General features: G+C 36.0%; 5 protein-coding genes and 1 pseudogene across 10 annotated transcripts in view; all 6 read left to right on the forward strand.

The window, feature by feature from the left end:
- LOC110413178 ((+)-neomenthol dehydrogenase-like) overlaps window positions 1–2,376 on the forward strand; it is a 6,345-nt gene extending 3,969 nt beyond the window's left edge. Inside the window, exons 1-5 of one of the 3 annotated variants that reach the window (XM_021423918.1) lie at window positions 529–668; window positions 779–1,025; window positions 1,170–1,238; window positions 1,379–1,555; window positions 1,717–2,376. In XM_021423918.1, the coding sequence (XP_021279593.1) occupies window positions 649–668; window positions 779–1,025; window positions 1,170–1,238; window positions 1,379–1,555; window positions 1,717–2,094 (891 nt within the window). In that variant the 5' untranslated portion in view covers window positions 529–648 and the 3' untranslated portion in view covers window positions 2,095–2,376. Of the gene's footprint in view, window positions 1–528; window positions 669–766; window positions 1,026–1,169; window positions 1,239–1,378; window positions 1,556–1,716 lie in introns of those variants that run through there. The other 2 variants (XM_089783019.1, XM_089783018.1) reach the window with 2 other exon arrangements.
- A 681-nt stretch (window positions 2,377–3,057) lies between these two features.
- LOC110413138 ((+)-neomenthol dehydrogenase-like) lies at window positions 3,058–5,182 on the forward strand. The gene is made up of 5 exons (XM_021423850.1): window positions 3,058–3,166; window positions 3,253–3,499; window positions 3,648–3,722; window positions 4,410–4,577; window positions 4,714–5,182. The coding sequence occupies exons 1-5, from the start codon at window positions 3,147–3,149 to the stop codon at window positions 5,089–5,091; spliced, it is 888 nt and encodes a 295-aa protein (XP_021279525.1). The 5' UTR covers window positions 3,058–3,146; the 3' UTR covers window positions 5,092–5,182.
- A 146-nt stretch (window positions 5,183–5,328) lies between these two features.
- Window positions 5,329–7,222, forward strand: LOC110413137 ((+)-neomenthol dehydrogenase-like). 2 transcript variants are annotated; one of them, XM_021423849.2, is made up of 5 exons: window positions 5,329–5,882; window positions 5,984–6,230; window positions 6,452–6,520; window positions 6,590–6,765; window positions 7,095–7,222. In XM_021423849.2, exons 1-4 carry the CDS (start codon window positions 5,863–5,865, stop codon window positions 6,734–6,736), a joined length of 483 nt encoding a protein of 160 aa, XP_021279524.2. In that variant the 5' UTR covers window positions 5,329–5,862; the 3' UTR covers window positions 6,737–6,765; window positions 7,095–7,222. The 2 variants fall into 2 exon arrangements, with proteins under 2 accessions (XP_021279524.2, XP_089639241.1); XM_089783115.1 differs by lacking the exon at window positions 7,095–7,222 and having other exon boundaries at window positions 6,571–6,745.
- Window positions 7,095–7,975, forward strand: LOC149527354 (short-chain dehydrogenase/reductase 1 pseudogene; annotated as a pseudogene).
- A 322-nt stretch (window positions 7,976–8,297) lies between these two features.
- Window positions 8,298–11,342, forward strand: PMM (phosphomannomutase). Its single transcript, XM_021423851.2, has 12 exons — window positions 8,298–8,452; window positions 8,586–8,675; window positions 8,788–8,832; window positions 9,002–9,068; window positions 9,209–9,285; window positions 9,506–9,541; window positions 9,902–9,957; window positions 10,062–10,161; window positions 10,265–10,360; window positions 10,459–10,548; window positions 10,818–10,869; window positions 11,037–11,342. Exons 2-12 carry the CDS (start codon window positions 8,607–8,609, stop codon window positions 11,093–11,095), a joined length of 747 nt encoding a protein of 248 aa, XP_021279526.1. The 5' UTR covers window positions 8,298–8,452; window positions 8,586–8,606; the 3' UTR covers window positions 11,096–11,342.
- Window positions 11,343–11,400: 58 nt separating this feature from the next.
- LOC110413135 (N-terminal nucleophile aminohydrolases (Ntn hydrolases) superfamily protein) lies at window positions 11,401–14,999 on the forward strand. Of its 3 annotated transcripts, none has more exons than XM_021423844.1 (10): window positions 11,401–12,008; window positions 12,104–12,224; window positions 12,308–12,392; window positions 12,520–12,601; window positions 12,751–12,880; window positions 13,407–13,573; window positions 13,670–13,836; window positions 14,340–14,463; window positions 14,550–14,654; window positions 14,740–14,999. In XM_021423844.1, the coding sequence occupies exons 1-10, from the start codon at window positions 11,802–11,804 to the stop codon at window positions 14,830–14,832; spliced, it is 1,281 nt and encodes a 426-aa protein (XP_021279519.1). In that variant the 5' UTR covers window positions 11,401–11,801; the 3' UTR covers window positions 14,833–14,999. The 3 variants fall into 3 exon arrangements, with proteins under 3 accessions (XP_021279519.1, XP_021279520.1, XP_021279521.1); XM_021423845.1 differs by having other exon boundaries at window positions 13,673–13,836; XM_021423846.2 differs by having other exon boundaries at window positions 11,832–12,008; window positions 12,162–12,224.
- The last annotated feature ends 35 nt before the right edge of the window (window positions 15,000–15,034 follow it).

The following is a 15,034-nucleotide window of genomic DNA, read 5'->3' on the forward strand; positions in this document are numbered from 1 at the left end:
TTTATATTATATATTTTATTTTAATTTATTTTACCTATATTATATAAATTTTATTTTTTATGTTTTATTTTATTTTAATTTTTTATTTTTTATTATATATTTTATTTTAATTTTTTATTTTAATTATAATAGTATAAAATATTTTTAATACGATAATAAATTTAAAGAGTAAAATTATTTTTAAGAACATTATATCCGTTGACTGTAATATGATTGTATTACAATCTTATATTACAGTGATCTATTATAAAATAAATAATTTAATATAATTTAATTAAATATATTATAAAATATATATTTTTACTTTTGTAGTATCAAACGTCATCTAAAATGATAGGGTGAAAGACTTGAGCAGGCATTGCAACGTCACAGCTGCAATTCTGTCAAAATATGTATGAGCTTTTTATGTTTTATTGTAAAAAATCATACTGCACACCATGGTTTATAATTTACTAAGGATTAGTTAATTTGTAACTAGATTTAGTTTAATTTATGTCGGTTGCTGTACAAGATAAATAGATGGGTTAATGCAAGTGAATGAAGTTTTGTCAGTGTTCATGTTCTTTCCTTTTTCTATAAAAGGGTTCCAACATATTTCTAACTTCCAGAGTGCAGACCAGAAGGGGTTCCTTCTATTTCTCCTCATCAATGGCAGAAGTAACGAAGAGGTAGTAATTTTGGCTTCCATGTGTGCTGTCTCCACGCTTTCAGGGTAACACAGCACCAATAACCTTTGTTCTGTTTTTAATTCTCTGAACCATACTGTTTTTCTTCTCAGATATGCAGTGGTTACTGGTGCAAACAAGGGAATTGGATTGGAAATGTGTAAACAGCTAGCTTCAAAAGGAATCACGGTGTTGTTAACAGCTAGAGATGAGAAGAGGGGTCTTGAAGCTGTTGGGAAGCTGAAACAGTACGGCCTATCTGATAATGTAGTTTTTCATCGACTTGATGTTGCAGATGCCGCCAGTATTGCTCCTTTGGTAGAGTTCATCGAAACACAATTTGGAAAGCTTGATATTTTGGTATTATTTCAGTTCCAACCTACTGCAAAATTGGAATCTCTTTAATATGAATGTTTCAGTTAATCTGCCCCACTCCCCTCGCCCCTTTATTTTTCTATTTTAATTCTTTTACCTGTTCATTTGATTTGCTGGGATCTTGTGCAGGTGAATAATGCAGGAATTGGTGGCGTAGAAGCCGATGCTGATGCTGTTAGAGCTGCAGGGCTTGGTAAGGTAATCTCCTGTATAAGACGAAGTTATAAGTACTAATTAAGTAGTGAACAATACAAGGTTGATCCAAAAAACCGTCCTTAATGTCTGAAGATGATTTAGAATATACTCTTGGAACATCTAAGTTTCACTCATCGATGCAGCCTGGTATAAAAGTAAACTGGAGTGAGATAATGACTCAAACACCCCAGTTGTCTGAGGAATGCCTTGAGACAAACTACTATGGTGCCAAAAGAATGTGTGAATCGCTTATTCCCCTTCTCCAGAAATCTGATTCACCAAGGATCGTAAATGTTTCCTCCTCCATGGGAAGGTTAAAGGTAAAAACGAGGCAAAACTCTTTGCCGATCAAAACTTTTCACCATAAAATTGATGCAGGTTATTTTTCAATGAACTAGTTACTTTCAGGACAGTGATAAAGAAGGAACATAAATGTATTTTATAATAATCAAATTTAAATTTTCTTTTAATTCTGATTCAGAAAGTATCAAATGAATGGGCTACAGCAGTCTTCAGTGATGCTGAAAATCTTACAGAAGAGAAAGTGGATGAGGTATTGAGCCAGTATCTGAAAGATTTCAAGGAGGGTTCATTGGAAGCAAAGGGTTGGCCTACTTTTATGTCAGCCTATACACTTTCTAAAGCAGCTATGAATGCCTATACAAGGATCCTGGCTAAGAAGTACCCAGGTTTCTGCATCAACTGTGTTTGCCCAGGCTTTGTTAAAACAGACATCAACTACAACTGTGGGACCTTAACTGTTGAAGAAGGTGCTGCCGGTCCTGTGAGATTAGCATTGTTGCCTAATGGTGGCCCTTCTGGTCTCTTCTTTTTCCGAATGCAAGAGTCAGATTTTTAATCAAATTGGCTGCTTCTTTTAAAGAAGCTGAGCTTGTGGTTTGGGAAAAAGTGGTTTGAATAGGTTCAAGAGTCTGAATTAATGTTACATAATCGAGGTGTTAATTGCTTGAGTACAAAAAAGCAACTGAGTTTTAGCTTGTGCAGACATATGATATTTGTCTTGTGTGGTTTATAAATAGGTTTAAGAGTCTCACTGTAAAAAAAATGCATTTGGGAGAATAATTAATGCATGGTGTTCTTGCAGTCTGCTAGTACAAACTTCTCTTGCTCCGACCTTTTGCATGTCCTGCTTTCCAAATGGTATTCATTGAATAAGAGAAAGATCTATCCACCTATACTATTATTCAAAGTTGTCCTGAAAAATTGAGAGACAATTGACAGTAACAGGTGTTGATACGTATTCTAATTGAGGTTATTAGAGAGTTTTAGACTCATTTCAAACTTTTGAAGCTTATGTTTTTTAGAATTTGAACTCTCACCATTACATAAAATTTTAAATTTTAAATAAAATAAATACGAAATAAGCCCGAGTTTCTAATCGAAAAAATTCAACCTAAAAAGATCAAAATAAAAAACCTCAAATCCAAACAAATAAAAAAACCCCAAGCTCATACTTCAAAGGTCTAAATGTCACTCACACATAATTTTTTTAACTTGGGAATCAATATATTAGGTTTTAGTTCATAATTTAATCCACCTTATAAATATAATCTTTTGCATTATTATGCTTTTGATAAATAGATATTGTTTTTTTTCATTTATGAAATTTTTGAGAAAAATTATTAATGAAAACTTTTATTAAATTTCCATTTTTAAGAAAAATTTTCTGAATAATTATCTTTTATTATTCAATTTATCAAGTTAATAATTTTATTATTCTTTACTTTATTTTAAGTAATATCATAAATTTTAATTATACACAAAATTAAAAATAAAATAAAAATAAAAAATGTCTAGGAAATACCCAATTACTATTCTTTGACCCATGTATGCTGGTGGCAAGTTGAAGACAGACTGGGCTTCTTTCGAGTTTCTCCACATCAATCATCAATGGCAGACGTAACGAAGAGGTTTCTTCAATATGTGCTGTCTCCTAGGTAACATAGTACCAGTTCTGTTTTTCAATTCTCTGAACCCTATTTGTTTCTCTTCTCAGATATGCAGTGGTTACTGGTGCAAATAAGGGAATCGGATTTGGAATATGTAAACAGCTGGCTTCAAAAGGAATCACGGTGTTGTTAACTGCTAGAGATGAGAAGAGGGGTCTTGAAGCTGTTGAAAAGCTGAAACAGTATGGTCTATCTGATAATGTAGATTTTCATCAACTTGATGTTGTAGACCCTGCTAGTATTGCTTCTTTGGTAGACTTCATCAAAACACAATTCGGGAAGCTTGATATTTTGGTAAAGAGACTGCAAAACGGGGATCTCTTTAATTTTGAATGTTCCAGTTGCTCTGTCCTCCCCCTCCCCCTCCTGTTTCATTTTTCTGTTTTAGTTCTTTTCAATGTCCGTTTGCTTGAACAATGAGAGACGCTGGAGTCTTGTGCAGGTGAATAATGCAGGAATATACGTTAATGGTGTCCAAGCCGATGCTAATGCTCTTAAAGCTGCAGGTCTTAGTAAGGTAGTCTCCAATATAAGACAAATTGTAGCTTGTTTATTTGCATAAACTTTTTTTTGGGTCAAATTTACTTAACTGACATCATTGTAGAATGAAGCAGTTCAGTTGAAAAGAAATAGTACTCTATTATATTTTCTTTGGTTACAAATACATATATGGTCTAATGGCTTAGCAAATACAGCAAGGTTTTGAAATTTTCAATGTTATAGACCTATGGCTTTTTTCTTTTTTTAACCTTTAACTATTTGAAAACTATCATATGTAGTCTTTTTTAGCAGCCAGGACATTGTCTTTTGAGGATTAATGCTTTTCAATGCTATTCTGTAGCTGGTTAGTCTTTTGGAGTAACTGAATAATTTATGCTATATAAAGCCATAAACTTTTACTAGTTCGAAACCAAAGTCCGCATCTTTTTCGTTGTAATATCAATTACATAGGCACTATTCTCTTCGAATTCAGGAGGGATCAATGCATTAAAACAAATTTCTTTTCTTAAATACCGTTTTAATCAATGTCATTAGGTACCTGTTAACATTTTTCTTTTCTTAGTTAGTTATCAACTTTTTTTTTTATTCACATAACATATTTCTTGATTGGTCAAAGGTTATAAGTACTAAGTAGTGAATAACACACAATCTGAAGATGTTTTAGAATACTCTTGGAATATCCAAGTTTCACTCATTGATGCAGCCTGGTGCACAAGTAAACCGGCATGAGCTAATGACTCAAACAGCCGAGTTATGCCTTCAGACAAACTACTATGGTGCCAAAAGAATGTGTGAATCACTTATTCCTCTTCTCCAGCTATCTGATTCCCCAAGAATCGTAAATGTTTCCTCCAACATGGGGAAGTTAAAGGTAATAAGAAGTAAAAATCTTTGCTGGTCATAACTTTTTGGTTGAGTAAAATTGTCACTTCCAGGACAGAGATGAAGAAGGTACATAATTATTCTACAATGATCAAATTTAGTTTATTTTTCTTATTCTGGTTCAGAACATATCAAATAAATGGGCTAAAGCAATCCTCGGTGATGCTGGTAAGCTTACAGAAGAGAAAGTTGATGAGGTGTTGAGCGAGTATCTGAAAGATTTGAAGGAGGGTTCATTGCAAGCTAAGGGCTGGCCTGCTTTTGCGTCAGCCTATGTACTTTCCAAAGCAGCTATGAATGCCTATACAAGGATCCTGGCTAAGAAGTACCCTGGTTTCTGCATCAACTGTGTTTGCCCCGGCTTTGTTAAAACAGACATGACCAACTATGGTGGGATCTTAACTGTTGAAGAAGGTGCTGCCAGTCTTGTTAGATTGGCATTGTTGCCTAATGGTGGCCCTTCTGGTTTCTTCTTTATTCGGATGCAAGAGTCAGATTTTTGATCAGAACTGCTTCATTTAAAGAAGTTTAGCTTGTGGTTGGCCCAAATACAAAAGAAAAGTTTAGCTTGTGAAGAACTGTTGATGTTTGTCTTGCGTGGTTCATGAATAAGTTTCAAAGTCTCAATCTGATATAAGCATTTAGGAGAATAATGCATGGTGTTCTTGCAGTCTGACAGTAGAATCTTCTCTGCACCGAGTGTTTGTAATTAGGCTCCATTGTGCCTTGCTTTTCAAATGGTTCTCATTGTTTGAAATGAGAGATAGCATTATTACCTTAAAATATGATTGCCTAATCAGATAACTTCATCTGCCCGGTTTCTGCATGAAATTTAGTTTTATTATTTAAATCGTAACACTATATAGGTTTATTTGGGGTTTTCAGAGATGGGACAGACCCTTTTTCCCCTTTTTGAAACAAGGGGATAGGAAGAGACCCTTCGGTACTAAATCATTAAAAATGAAAGAACTTACGTCTATAAACATCCTTGAGTAGAGCCCACAGACGAACTTTTGGGTCCTTTAGTTTTCTGTGTACAGCCTGTTTATTTCCGGATGCATGTGTGAGTTTTCCCCTCAACATTAATTTGTTGATTCTCGTACAAAACAAACAAAAGGTGAATGACATCCCAATTACCAACAGACAAGTGCAACATAAACAAATGAAAAAGATGCTATGGGTACTTGAAGTTAGGAAAGCGAATCTCAAGTCAACACAAACCGTATGAACCTAAGAACCCCCAGAGTTTCAGATTGATTTCCTCTTCAATACCAATGGCAGAGTCGTCAACGAGGTATTGCTTTCTTTCTTCAGTCATTCTTTTTTTGTTTCTACATTTTTCAGTTGAGCATAGCCTCCATTCTTTTCACTTCTATTGAGCTTTTTCTTTTTCAGGTATGCAGTGGTTACAGGTGCAAACAGGGGCATTGGATTTGAAATATGCAAGCAGTTGGCTACAAAGGGTATGACGGTGGTGGTAACGGCTAGAGATGCGAAGAGGGGTCTCGAAGCTGTTGAGAAGCTGAAAGAGTCTGGTTTATCTGAAACTGTCGTTTTCCATCAACTTGATGTGACAGAACCTGCGAGTATTTCTTGTTTGGCAGATTTCTTAAAGGCTCAATTCGGAAGGCTTGATATCTTGGTACATTATTTTGATTATAGCTTCTTGAATATCTTTCCTGTATAATTTCAGGCCTACACCATTTCAATTTGTATCTAACTATTAAATTCCACGGACAGATCAAAACCAATGTAGCATGTTATGTTTTGATTATATCTTCTTACGGTTATATGATCGAAAATCCTTCAAGCAAACCCAATGGCTACCTATCAAGGGATGAGGGATGTTGGAATTCTGTGCAGGTGAATAATGCTGGAATTGGTGGTGTTACAGCAGATCAAGATGCTGTAAGAGCTTCCATTCTCGGCAAGGTAACCTGATCATCACCATTGCTTGTTTCAAGGATATGCTAGTGACTTAGATTCTTCTCCTTGATCCAGCCCGGGGCCCAAATCAACTGGAGTGAAATACTGATTGAAACAAACGAGTTAGCTGAAGAATGCCTCAAAACGAATTCTATGGTGTCAAAAGAATGTGTGAAACACTCCTTCCCCTCCTCCATTTATCTGATTCGCCAAGAATTATAAATGTTTCTGCTTCAATGGGGCAGTTAAAGGTAAATCAGGTTAAAACCTTTACACTTTCAGACATATTAGAACCTTCTTACTGTTTTCAGCTAAAATGAACAGCAAAGCAAATGATTTTGTCGCCAAACCTTATCAAAGGTACTTTAATCCTTCATCAATGCAGCTTAGTTTGCTATGATGAAAAATTTGTCTGCTGCAGGTCTCACTATTTCTATAGCAGTTAGATATTGTTTCTCTTTACTTTGATTGGCATGCTTTGAATTTTTCCTTGCAGACCTGGGGATTGTTTCTGGAAATTAACTGTTATATTATACTCCCAGTAGTAGTCAAACTTAACTTTCTTTTATTTATTTTTCAGAATATTTCAAATCCATGGGCCAAAGCAGTCCTCGGTGATGTTGAAAATCTGACAGAAAAGAAAGTAGATGAGGTACTGAGTGTGTTTCTGAAAGATTTGGAGGCAGGTTCATTACAGGCAAAAGGCTGGCCTACTGTTTTGGCTACCTATTCCATCTCCAAAGCAGCTATGAATGCCTATGCAAGGATCCTGGCTAGGAAATACCCCAGTTTCCACATCATCTGTGTTTGCCCTGGCTCTGTGAAAACAGACATAAACTACAACACTGGCCTGTTAACTGTTGAGGAGGGCGCTGAGACTGCAGTGAGATTAGCTCTGCTGCCCAACGCTGGCCCTCCTGGCCAATTCTTTGTTCGGATGGAACAGTCAGAATTCTGATGATCAGATATTTCTCCATTTTCAAAAGAAAGTTCACCTTGTGAAAAGTTATGCCTTTTGCCTTCTTTTGTCAATGACCACCCACGAATCTCAATCTAATAAAAGCACGTGGCAAATTATTGCGTGTCATTCATGCAAATATGCTTCCATCTTGTGTTATTTCATTTCATGCAAAAATGGTTTCTGTATAACATTTACTCAGCCTTTAAGCTATATATATGTGGGAAATTTTGGAAGGAAACAGTGTTGCCTGTCATCGTTCACCATACAAATATAGGCATTGTCCAGGTTATGGATTACAATTTACAATTCCAATATCAAGACAACTATATATCTGAGAGGAAGTTGCAGAAGGGTCCCAGACTGAGCCAACAGGAAGCCAGTTAAGGATGGTGAGAAATTTCCTTTCAAAATGAAAACAAAAGATGGCACAGAAAGAAGCAAGTGCAACTTCACCTTCTAGCTCTTGTTCACCATATCCAACCAAATTTGGCTGCTTCCTTGGCCTATCTGACACCACTGATAAAAGATTGGAGAGTTGTCGGTTCTATTGGGAATACGCCATTATCATCCTCTCAGGTTCTGCTCTGTCTCCTACTTTCCTGCAATCCCAAATTCAAGAAAAAAATAAAAGAAAAACCTTCAATGCACAAAGTATTAGTATACATTGACCCCAATTTACCAATGGCTTTACGGAAGAAGGCGGCGTCCGATATTAACCGTCAGATTGGATCGAACTAACACGTGGACGATCCTGATTTGTGTTCCAATGAATCTAAGAAAACAACAGCACCACACAACAAATAATATTTCTCCAAGTCATCTTGACGGTAATCTCCGGATCCAAAGAGTACTCCCCCAAATCTGAAGCAACCCCATCAACGGAGTATTTAATCCCCAGGAGATCTACTTCGAATCCAGTCTCCCTCTCTTACACAGTCTCAACCCATTCTTCGGAACTCCATCAAAATTCTTAAAAGGTCAGCAATTTTCAGTACATCCCCACATTTTCTCTGGCTCTAAATTTTCCATCTGTTTCATAAAAATGCAGCTTTTTTAAAAGAAAATTTTAGTTTTCCACTTTTACTGAGAGCATTGCAATTTTGATGGCAGAAGCAAACTAGATAAATTCCAATGGCTGTGAGGAAACCTGGTTTGATTGCTTTGTTTGATGTTGATGGCACTCTTACAGCTCCCAGAAAGGTATTTAATCCTCTAAATTTTAGTGATATGATTTTTGGGTTGTTAGATTTAAGTGTAATTGACATTTTTCTTTCTTTTTTGTCGAATGTCTCATTCACTTTAAATGGTGTAGGTGGCTACTCCCAAAATGTTGGAGTTCCTGAAGGAGCTGAGGAAGGTATATGATTTGATTTGGAATAAAGAAACGATTTTTATCATGACACTTTCGGTTTTCTTCTGTTAACTCTCTCAAAAAACTAAAATAGTGTCAATTTTTTTAATTTTTTAATTTTATACTTGTTTCTTTGTATATATATGATAGCACTATCCTTTTTTTTCACTTGTAGGTTGTTACTGTTGGAGTAGTGGGTGGATCTGACCTTAGTAAGATATCTGAGCAGCTTGGGAAATCAGGTTTGTAAATGTTAAATCTTATTCATTTGGTTGTTTCTTTATTATAAACAACTTGCGGCTAAATACATCTCTTTGTAGTTTAATTCTGTGTAATATTAATGGCTATGTCTATTAACTATAGTATACTTTTTTCGATGCAGTTATTAATGACTATGATTATGTATTTTCTGAAAATGGGCTTGTTGCTCATAAAGGTGGAAAACTCATTGGCACCCAGGTATAATCAGCACATGTATTTTCTGAGTGTGTCAGTGCTAGTTTTAACTTTTAGATAACGTAGCTATCAAGGTTGACATTTTTTCACAACATCACTTCTTTGGGTTGATAAGATTTGCCATATCTTGTAAATTTAAGAACTAATGACAAGTTTTTGAACCCCCTTTCTGGATTTAAAGTTGATCTGCATTCCTTTAATTGGTCTCTGTTCCTTTTTCCAGAGCTTGAAGTCATTTCTTGGAGAAGAAAAGCTGAAGGTTAGATTCTTCCCTCTTAGATGTGATGACTCTTCTATTGCACATCCAAAAAGAGTTTGCGTAAAGAAAAAGCTTTATGTGTAGTGTGGTTAGGACTCCATTGGCATTCGTTAGCAGTTCTCTTACATTTTTAGTTCTTTTAATGTCTGTCTGGATGCCAAAAGACTGATTAATGATGATATTGTGAATCTCTGTGATCCTTATACTCTTCTTTATCAAAATTAAAGGAAGTGGGATGGCTAGAGTATCTACACATATTAGGCAGGGTGGTTGAATGATAGGCAGAAATACTGCATGTGCAGAGAATTTATTGGTGTTTGCTATCAAGTCTTTGTTTATAGATCTCAAACGATTGTGCAGGAATTTATAAACTTTACACTGCATTACATTGCTGATTTGGATATCCCAATAAAAAGGTGAGAAGATTCAAAGAATGGACTTCAATATTTAAGTTTAGTTCAACTTATTCCTTTATAAGTCAAGCTGAATAAGACCACCTCTCTATCAATTTTTTATTTAGAGGAACATTCATAGAATTCCGAAGTGGGATGCTCAATGTATCTCCAATTGGGCGAAACTGCAGCCAAGAAGAAAGAGATGAATTCGAAAAGTATGACAAGGTAGAGGAAAGCCTTTGGTTTCTGCTGTCGAAAAGATGTGGAATTTGTATTCTATAGATTTTATAGATGTAGCTTACATAAATATAAACACTTGGGGTTCCAGGTTCACAACATACGCCCAAAAATGGTTTCTGTGCTTCGAGAAAAGTTTGCTCACCTTAACCTGACATTTTCAATTGGAGGACAAATAAGCTTTGATGTAAGTAATGCATATGGTTTGTGATTGAACAATTTAAAATAAAAGGAAAATTGAACAGATACATTGAGTTAATTATTGCTTCATTTTGCTTGCAACAGGTTTTCCCCCAGGGTTGGGACAAAACATACTGCTTGAGATACCTTGAAGAATTTCAAGAAGTTCACTTCTTTGGTGACAAAACTTACAAGGTTCATTCTTTTTTCATACTACTCTTTTGGCCATCCTCTACTGCTTTCTTTCCCCCTTTTTTCACCCACAAGTTGATCCTTTTAAGACAAATTTACCCTGGTGGTGAGGCTTGGTCTCCACCCTGTATAATACAATGGATATACTGTTATTGTTACTAGTTCATTGACTTTTTTCGGTCTATATGCTTGGCAGTAAACCTTCTTTCTGTCCACTAATTTTGGTATTCCTTAATGAGGCTAATGGTCTTGCCTTGGTGTTTTATGATCAGGGAGGAAATGATCATGAAATTTTTGCATCGGAGAGAACAGTGGGTCACACAGGTCAGTTGTGTAATTCAAATACAAACTATTTACAGGCACATTTTAAATGCTCATTGGTAATCAGAATACAATGATGTAATATCCATTGACTCTGCAAAATTTTGCGAATGTTAGTGTGTGCCAATAATGCTTCAGAATGATCAACGATATGGTTTTTCTTGTTGCAGTTACAAGTCCTGAAGATACAGTGGAGCAGTGCACAGCTCTAATCCTGAGCAACCCCTGAACTTCAAACTTTTATTCTTTTTATTGTTAAGTGATATACGATTTGTATCACGTATTTTACACGAAGAATAAGCGTAAGCAGATCTCTAGATCAATTATGTAGCTTTATGAGTCATCGTCTAAGTGATGGAAATTTGTCAATGGAGAACTTGCGAGAATTATTGTATCACAATTCTCTTACTGTAACTTGTGTGAAAGCAAATTTACATTGGCGTTCAATATATAAAGGTTGCTGCAATTTACACCTTTCTGAGACCATGTATCAAATCTCATTAAAAGAAGAGAAAGAAAGAAATCAATTGCAGAAAAGACTGATTACATGCTTGAAGACTGTCAAACTAGGCAGCCTTGCTTAGTAAGGTGCCGTAGAGCTAGAACGTCGAAGCAAATGAACAAGCAACAAGTAAAGCAATAAGGGGAAACCAAACCATTAATCCTCTACTGAAAAGCGGAGTTACAGCACCAATAGAGGTTTATTTCCAGTAAATAAATTATTAAGTAAAAAAACAAACGAAATACTCTCATAAAAATAAATACTATAGGTACTAGGAGTAGTAGAAGCTAAACTGAAAGACGTATTTGAAAACTCAGAACTGATAGCCCTTAGGCTTTAACAAAGACTTTGTCCATTGCCCAAATTAAGCTACTAACACTTTGTCCTGAAAACTGTCACTGACACCTACAGCCACCCTCTCAATCCCAAGTCAATGGAGTCGCAAGTGGGTGGCGAGGCAGAACCCCAAAAGCCCGGATTTTTTGTGGCGGTCCACGTTGGCGCCGGATACCACGCCCCTTCCAGTGAAAAAGCTTTAAGGTTGGCCATGAAACGCGCTTGCCTGGCTGCTGCTTCCGTTCTCCGTAAAGGTCCTGGTGGATGTGTAGATGCTGTTGCCGCTGCTATTCAAGTGCTCGAGGTAAAGCCCCATTTCTCTCTTTTCCTAATAATATGTTGCCCTTCGGGTAGGGTCCATTTTAATTTTAAAAAATGGTTAATTTTGTTAAAAAAAAGGATGATCCCAGCACAAATGCTGGCAGAGGCTCCAATTTAACTGAAGATGGTAATGTAGAATGTGATGCAAGTCTTATGGATGGTCACTCTGGAACTTTTGGGGCTGTTGGAGCTGTGCCTGGTAAATTTTATATTCCTTGGAGCAAATCTTATACTACTCTTCTTTTAAGTTACTGAGTATCTGTTTTGTTGGTTTTAGACCAGGTGTTCCAAATGCTATTCAGATTGCTGCATTGTTAGTGAAGGAGCAAATGAAAGGGTCTTCTTTGTTGGGTCGAATAGCTCCCATGTAACAACTGCTTTTCCTTGCTTGCATTTGCTACTATTGAATTATTATAAAATTTCTCTTTAGTCAAATTTTCATGTTTATTTTTGTTGTTATTGTTTAACTCGGGCCTTTTATGTGATTCCCCAAGGTTATTGGTTGGTGAAGGTGCACGCATGTGGGCAAAGTCTAAAGGCATTCCCTTGCCAGAAACTGTAGTGGAGGCTGATCAGGTTTGGGTTTTCTGCAATGTTGTGTTCACCTCTCTTTTAGAAAAGAGGATTATTCTCCATTACGTTTATAGTTTGTCTTACTCAATGTAAATATTCTAGCAGATCATTCTTTTCTTGAATAAAATTTTCTTGTTTCTATTTCAAAATAGTGGTTAGTGACACCTAAGGCAAAAGCACAATGGAAACATTACAAAGCAATGCTTGTTGGTGCCAAGGCTGAGATTGATATTTCTTCTGAAAAAAATCCTTGTAATACACAACAGACTGCATCAATTCAAGGTATTTTATCACATCAGATATTAGAATTGATTTACTTTTTCTAGTTCAAAACCAATAATTTTTTATCTAGTGATTGCTAGCTTATAGAACTAACCCTTTATTCCACCTTCAAATTGTCCCCCTGAAACATTGTGAACTTTGTTCTTTTTGTTGCACCCATGCGCATCTTTGAAGTCATTTATTTTAATCAATTTCACAGATCTCAAACGTCATGTTTTATGAATGAGTTAAATTTTGTTCTTTATGTCTGAACTGTACTTCATCTGTATCGCGTTGCATTCTTGATATCTCTCAGCAGTAATGACTCTTTGTCTCTATAATTATGAGGTGTGAGTTGTATCAGTTTCACTGATATTTGATTGCTTATTCAATTGCTGCATATTTCTTTAAGCCTCTTCTGCATGCACTAGGATTTGGTTATTTATCTTTTAATTTTTTTTTTTACATTTAATACTGTGTTGAAGATACATGTCATATCCATAAGCTTGGAAAGATTGTTAACCGAAATGGTACATCTGGATGTCAGACTCACAAGCTCAAACTTGTAATACTTTGGAGGAGAACAGGGCCGGTAAATCATGTATGCTCAACACATCAGAAGAGGACAGCCTCATGGACACTGTTGGAGTTATTTGTGTTGACACTGAAGGACATATAGCATCAGGGGCCTCTAGTGGTGGTATTGCACTGAAGGTAATAATTACTTGTTGAAATTTTAGTTCTGGAGTCGTTCTTCTTGGTGGCTATATAAATTGCAAGATATCCGCCCCTCCCCCTTCCCCCTCTTAGCAGGTCTCTGGTCGTGTGGGATTAGCATCAATGTATGGTTCAGGCTGTTGGGCCTCCTTTAAAGGACCATTTGGGGCTCCTTTCATTGTTGGTAGTTGTGCTACTGGTGCAGGAGAATACCTAATGAAAGGATTTGCAGCTCGGGAGTGCTGTGTCTCATCATCGCTGTAAGATTCTTTCAGTTTATATGCCTAACAGAAATTTATTTCTTGACGTGAATAAAGTTTCATTGTTCTAAATGGACCTCTGCTTGTTCCCCTTTTCTTTATTAAGGAAAGTAGTAGAACCACAAAATTTCGAAATATTAGTTGTCCACCTGAATCTGGGCTTACTCCTTGGAGCTGGTAAAGGTCTATGCTTGGCTAGAGAAGTTAAAAGTGATGAAGCATGAAATTGAAGTTGAAGTTCTTTGATCTAAATTCTAGAGCTCAAGTTTGAAGATATATCTATGTAACTTAGTTTACATTACTATCTTTATTATTTGCCAGTTGCAAGATATATAATGTTAGTTGAAAAAGAAACATTAAAAGACACAAGTGAATACCTTTGGCTGCCTTTGCTAAATCTGAAAACATTCTTTAGATTCACTGCAACACTTATGTTAGTTTGCCAAGGCTTTGTGTCCATCCATTTCCCATAAATCTGACACTAAGGTTCTTTTCATGCTTAGTTCACAGGCAGGTCCTGCCTCGGCTTGCATGAAAGTTATTCGCTCTGTTGTTCATGAAAGCAGTCAAAATGATAATGGTAGAAGCGCTGGGATTTTACTTGTGCAAGCTGATGCTCCTATCACAGTGAGCCATTGATTAAACCTTTAATAGTTCTTTTCCTTATAACATTTATTTAAATTTAGTGTTTATTTGTCAATTTATTGGTTTAGGTTCCAGGAAATCCTCCGAAGCTGAAAGCTATAGAGATAGCTGCTGCTTACTCTTCCTTGTCCTTTGGTGTAGGATATCTTGGTAGTTCTATGGAACGGCCCAAGGTATGATAATTGCTTGCAATGCTTTGAGAGCCAATAGAAGTTAAAGATCTATTAATCCCCACATGCTGTTATATTTTTGTTTCAGGTTTCAATTCTTCGGAGGACCCAACAGCAGCATAGAACTGGTATTGATCATTTTGAAGCTCGAATTGATCTTTCTTCAGAAAATTTGTTATGACTGGTCTTTGTTTTGAGGATGAACTCTCAGATCAAAATTTTCCAATGTACTTTTCTTTGGGGACTGTGTTGTGTCTTCTAATTGCCATTGATACAATCTAATTTTGCTATTGAGAAGAAAATAAAAAATAATAACAAATGGAAGCCAATGCCATAAATTGTGTTCTTTGCCTCTCTGAGATGCGGTTTCATATTTTTTCTCT

The sequence above is a fragment of the Theobroma umbraticum genome, unplaced genomic scaffold (genome assembly GCF_002168275.2).
Source record: "Theobroma umbraticum cultivar Fairchild unplaced genomic scaffold, ASM216827v3 scaffold_4.1, whole genome shotgun sequence".
NCBI classification, from domain to species: Eukaryota; Viridiplantae; Streptophyta; class Magnoliopsida; order Malvales; family Malvaceae; genus Theobroma; species Theobroma umbraticum.